The sequence below is a fragment of the Nematolebias whitei genome, chromosome 19 (assembly GCF_014905685.2).
Source record: "Nematolebias whitei isolate Nwh7 chromosome 19, NemWhi1, whole genome shotgun sequence".
NCBI classification, from domain to species: domain Eukaryota; kingdom Metazoa; phylum Chordata; class Actinopteri; order Cyprinodontiformes; family Rivulidae; genus Nematolebias; species Nematolebias whitei.
This window is the reverse complement of record NC_056516.1, coordinates 13,860,301-13,865,966: the sequence shown is the minus strand read 5'-3', so window position 1 is coordinate 13,865,966 and position 5,666 is coordinate 13,860,301. Positions and strand designations below refer to the sequence as shown.

General features: G+C 41.1%; 1 protein-coding gene across 1 annotated transcript in view; it reads left to right on the top strand.

Moving 5' to 3' along the window:
* The window catches only part of adcy2b (adenylate cyclase 2b (brain)), a 159,618-nt gene that overhangs the window by 129,487 nt on the left and 24,465 nt on the right, over positions 1–5,666 (top strand). Inside the window, exons 17-18 of the mRNA XM_037693157.1 lie at positions 3,955–4,086; positions 4,369–4,553. Coding sequence (XP_037549085.1) covers positions 3,955–4,086; positions 4,369–4,553 — 317 coding nt within the window. The remainder of the gene's footprint in view (positions 1–3,954; positions 4,087–4,368; positions 4,554–5,666) is intronic.

Sequence of the window (5,666 nt, the reverse complement as noted above, 5' to 3'; positions counted from 1 at the left end):
GAAATGGGCTTCCACAGTTTCAGCTTTTTCTGCAAATGTCAGCAAAGTGATTCAGCTCTCTGCGTTCACGTTGAATTATCACAGAAAATGATCCCTCCAGTGCACAATCGATTCTTTGCCTTTTAAATCAGAGGCTCCAACAAAACAGAACGATAATATATTCCTGAATCCGTAAGTTTTAAAAGTATAAACCAATCTGAAGAAGAAATATTGTTGCAAATTAGAAAATAAACTTCAGGAATATCAGTAAAAAACCAGGAGTACATACTGGTACTGTTTTGTAGACTGGAACACTGAGAGGATGCTTTCAAAGCAAAAAGTGAAAAAATTGTTTTGACAGGAAATTTACCAAATATATATACAGTAGTTATCCTTTTGTGGGGGAGTGGTGGTGCAGAGGTTAAAGGTGGGCCTGTGATCAGAAGGTCACCAATTCAACTCCACTGACCAACAATATCAAAATGTAGGTGGGAAAGGTGAAGCACCCACACCTGCCTCCACTCTCGTTTGCTCCACTCCGGGCCCTTGAGGAAGGCCCTTAACCCCCCAGGTGCTCCCCCGAGTGCCCTAGATAGCAGCTCTGTGCTCCACACAGAGAGCTGTGGTAGCTCAGCAGTTTGTGGTTGAGTCAGGAAGGACATCCGGTGTACAAATCAGATGGACAACAAATTCATAGAAAATAATAATAACCGTTTCAGTCAGAATCATGAGTGTATTCGTGGTGCGTGCAGGTGTGTGTTTGGTTCTGATTAAGCGTGTCAGAAGTCAGTTTGTGTTTGTGTTGTGGTCTTTTCTTGTTGCCTATAGGCACCAAAGAGGAGATTGTTTCTCCATGAGCAGTCTGTGTGAACAGGTAAAGTAAATGCAACGCAGACGATCTGGACAGAGATAAAGGAGCTGTCACAGAAAATAATTACACCTGATGAAACATTTGTTCCAGGAGGCTCGGTCCTACGCTTCAGGTGGGAGTCTCACTGTTTCAAGCAGCAAACCATTCTGTTTCAGAGAAAAAGGTGAATTTCTCCACGAACAATCAGGCATTGAAACCAAACAGTCACACATTTCAAACGTCGGCACATCAATCTGAGCAGCCTTTTTAAAACCATTTAAAAAGGAGCTTGAACTGTTTGAACCCATGAACCAGTTCCTGCTCTGAGTGGAGGAGTGACTTTCTGTAGTGGGGTGTGTTCTCGCTGCAGGAAGTGCTAAACGTGATCTGATGACGAGTATTTAAGACCCAGCTCATTCGAAGAAGACCGTGAAGCCCTCGGAGCAGTTAAACTTCATAATCTCTGGTAATATTCAGTAACTGTGTTGAATCTTGTTGCATAATATTAATGTCATTACTGATGTGATCACAGGATTATTGTAAAATAAATCTAAAACGTTATACACACGTAAAGGTATGAGACGGAAAATAAAGATTTTACATACAGCCATGGGAAAAATAAAAGCAAACCTAGTTTTTATTTTAGGATTTTAAGTATCAGGACATACTAACTGGTATGGATGAACCAGGATGTAAAATTACAGCCAAATTAAAATTTAAATTACCATAATTTTCAGCCTATAAGTCGCAGGGTTTTTTTGCATAATTTGCATGCCCTGCAACTTGTACGCCGAAGCGACATACTTATGGATTTTTCCCATATTTATAAACCAATTTTTGGCTGAGAAATGACCATTTTCATTAATTCTGGCTGAAAATATTGAACACTAGCATTTTCAGCCACTAGATAGCAGTCGAGCAGTAGGCATGCCATTGTATCATGTAATAGGTAAAAGTGGCTATTAATGACACAATCGGCTTGCCATAGATGGACACTGTCATCTGCCTTGGACTCTTCTCCACAGTGTATCTCTTGCCCACTTGAAAATCGTGCACTGCTTGCATTCCCTGTTCAACTCCCGTCCAGAAAAACACTCATCTCTAAAACCACAAACGTTTACTATTCAAATCCCTCAGCAACGGGGGACATCGGTGTACGTCTTATTGTTCAACAAATGGTAAATGGACTGTACTTGTATAGTACCTTTCTGTATTATCAAGACACAAAGTTCTTTACAACACAATCTGTGCCTCATTTACCCATTCATACAGCACTCTACTAGAGCTCTACAAAGACTAATCAGTGTTTTATCACATTCATACACTGCTGGGACACACATCAGAGTCAATGAGGGGATCAGTGTTTTGCCCAGGGACACTTTGGTATGTGACTGCTGGTGGAATCAAACCCCCAACTCTCACACTGGAGAAAAACTGCTCTAACCTTCTCTTTTCTTTATACCTGCTGCAACTAGGTGCTATTTTCCGCAATCACAACATTCCCTTTCATATACGCCGATGACTGTCAAATTTACTTCCCCCTGAGGCACAGAGGCACACGCTCTATTCAACCTCTGCTGGACTGCCTGGCTGACATCCAGGACTGGATGACTTTAAACTTCTTAAGTTTCAATGAGAAGAAGTCTGAAGTCATCTTGTTCCATCTCAATGGCACGTCCATGAACCACTGCATTGACCTTTCCTCTCTAGCTCCATTAGAGAAACAAAGAGTCACCAATTTGGGAGTGATAATGGACCCTTCCTTGAAATTTAACAATCATGTAAACATGATTGTTAAATTCTGTTTTTTTTTTTTCAGCTGAGGCGGCTCTCTAAGCTGAAGCCCATATTGTCCAAAAAGAATCTTGAGACAGTGATCCATGCGTTCATAACATCCAGACTCGATTACTGCAATGCGCTTCTGTTTGGAATCAGTCAATCCTCCATTACACGTCTACAACTGGTCCAAAATGCTGCAGCCTGATTTTTAACTGGTACAGGCTATAGAGAGCACATTACTCCAGTTGGGGCCTCCCTGCACTGGTTACCCATTCACCTTTGGATCCAGTTCAAAATACTCAAGTATGTTTTTAAATCACTGAACAGTTCTGCCCCATCCTCACTGATCTTCTGCAGCCATATGTCCCACCACGCTCTCTGACGTCAGCAGACCAGATGCTCCTTTCAGTTCCAGGAACATGTCGTAAGTTCAGAGGTGACAGGGATTTCTCTGTTGCAGGTCCAAGACTGTGGAATGAGTTGCCACTGCGTCAGGCAGGCTCCCACACTCACAGTCTTTAAGTCTCGCCTGTAAACCCACTTTTATCCCCTTGCCTTTGACACGGTGTGATTTGTTTTGATCCTGTCGATATTCTACAGTGTTGGCCATTTAGTTATTATCCACTGCTATTTGTATCTTTATTTTTATTTTATGTGTTCCTGTCCACTGTGCTTGTTTGTTTCTATTGTACAGCACTTTGGTTGGCCTTGTTGCTGTTTTAAGCGCTCTATAAATAAATTGGTACTGGTATTCTCTCAGCCACAGCCGGCCCACAAAGACAAGGTGGAGTCTGTTGTGTTTCTTTACACACACAATATTGTTATTTTTGAACCAGATCAAAGTTTGGTTTCCTTCTGTTTGTTAATTAAGTGATTTTTATGTGGATTCATTTCATATTTATTGCTGGACAGAAATTAGCAAATAAATCAAGTCTTGACCAATATGAGTAAAATCATTTTAAATCCAATATACAGGGGGAAATCACTCTATTGTTGGTGCAGTTGGTCTCCTCAGCTTGTTTGTTATCAGGAACGTAAAAATAGAACAGAAACAGCTCATAATGAAAATATTGAGTTGAGTAGAGCTGACTCCTGCTGAAGATACAAATCGGAAACTATTTAAGTTCTAAAGGCGTCAAACCTTACAATAGCTGCAGATCAGAATAATTACTCTCTCGTGATCCAGTTTTGACAAAAAAAAAAAAATTAAGCAAATCTGAGGAAAAGTTCAGTGAACTGCAATATTTAGTGTTTCTGTCAACATCTGGTTTTCACATGGACGGCCTGTTGGAGCGTACTGACGTGTTGCCGCTTGCACCCCTCATCCTGTCTGATCTGTCTGTTAGTTCTTCATGGAGGATCCTGGAGGATCGATGGACGACATCCTGCCAACTGCTCCCCTCGTCGTGAACCTATCCAACAACAGCTTGACGGACAGTGCAGAAAAAGACTGGGACAAAAACAAGTTTTATCTTCCGGTAAGTGACGGCGCTATCAGAACACAAGCGCCCGCCACCGTTTAGGCCTCATTTAAACCGTGATCAACGTTATGCAGCACTGGTGTACATTCATCGATTGCTGTCTGAAAGTTTCAATAAAGTCCGTCCACTTGTTCATGAAATATATTTTACTAACACTGTTACTATTTAATCTTTTTTCTCAGCGTGATAAATATGTTTGAAATCCCCTCATTCAGCATGAGTTTTATGTCTTAACTGTAGGCAAGTTTTCTACAAGAAAAGTATGTTTTCTGTCTTCAGTACTTCATCTATTGCTGCATTCTGGGCCTGGTCTCATGCTCAGTGTTCCTGAGGATTAACTATGAGTTGAAGATGGTGGTGATGTTGGTTGCCGTGGTGATCTACAACATCATCATCCTGCAGACACACGCCTCCCTGCTGGATGGTTTTAGCAAAGCTATGTACTCCACTGATAGACTCGACAGGTAGGAGCACACCACACGTTATAAACAAGAAAAAGTCCACTTTAAACTAAAATGATGCATTTAAAATCCTCCGTCCATGTTTGACCCCTCAGCCTCCAGGCATCAGCTGATCCCACTTTATTAAAAGCACTAACAAGACTGCAGCGCAGACTTGAGAGGAAACTGAAGCAGAGTTGGCAGTGTCCCATATTACTGTCCGTCAAGTGAAACTGCTGGAAAGAAGGCTGATGAGTGACAGAGGGAGATAATTCAGGTTGTGGCGAATGAGACAAACTCGTTTTTCACATTTGACTGACAACACCCGCAGTGGAAAAAAGAAAAGAAGAAAGAAAAAAGCCCATCTTGCCAAAAGTTTTCATAGCGGCAAGAAAAACTGGTGAAAAAACGATATATTCTTCTCACTGGAATATTTCTCACTTTGTTTCTCACCTTGCTTTAATAACACGAGGCTGCTTTTCATAAAGGCAAATAAATAAGAATAGTTTAGAGGTGCTAAATGAAAAGGAAATACACCAAGGCTTCCTGATGAATCAGGCTTCCCATTTCATTCCTGACCTCTCGTCACCTTTCTGTGCCGTTACATTAGCAGATATGTTTGCTTCAGTTTTTGGTTAAACCTTAAAGATACCTTTATGAATAATCTTATGTGACACTGAGAAATGTCATGCTCACAGTTGGTGTTGTTAGGGGCACTCGGCTACTACCACGTCAAATATTACCTCATTTTCTGTAAAACTGACAGAGACGTTTCTGTTTGCTAATGTCAATCAGCTGTGCAGACATTTTGAATATGTGACTGTCCTTGAGACAACAAGAGATACGTGAATGTCCCTCGTTGCTGAGGGATTTGAACAGTGAATGTTTTCAAGATAAATGTTTTTTTCTGGATTGTAATAAAACAGAGAATGCAATTATACCTTAATGTTTTTGGTGACAGAGTGACAGATCCTGGCGAGTGGAGAGAGAAATTAAATCCTTGCCATACAATGGCAGAGCCAGCAGGTGGCCAATGGTGGCCTTGGCCACCATAGATTAATTTTTGGCCACCCCAAGGGCCACCTTAGTCATTTGAGGAAACTATACTTTTAAGTGATATTAAAAAAAAAACTGAAG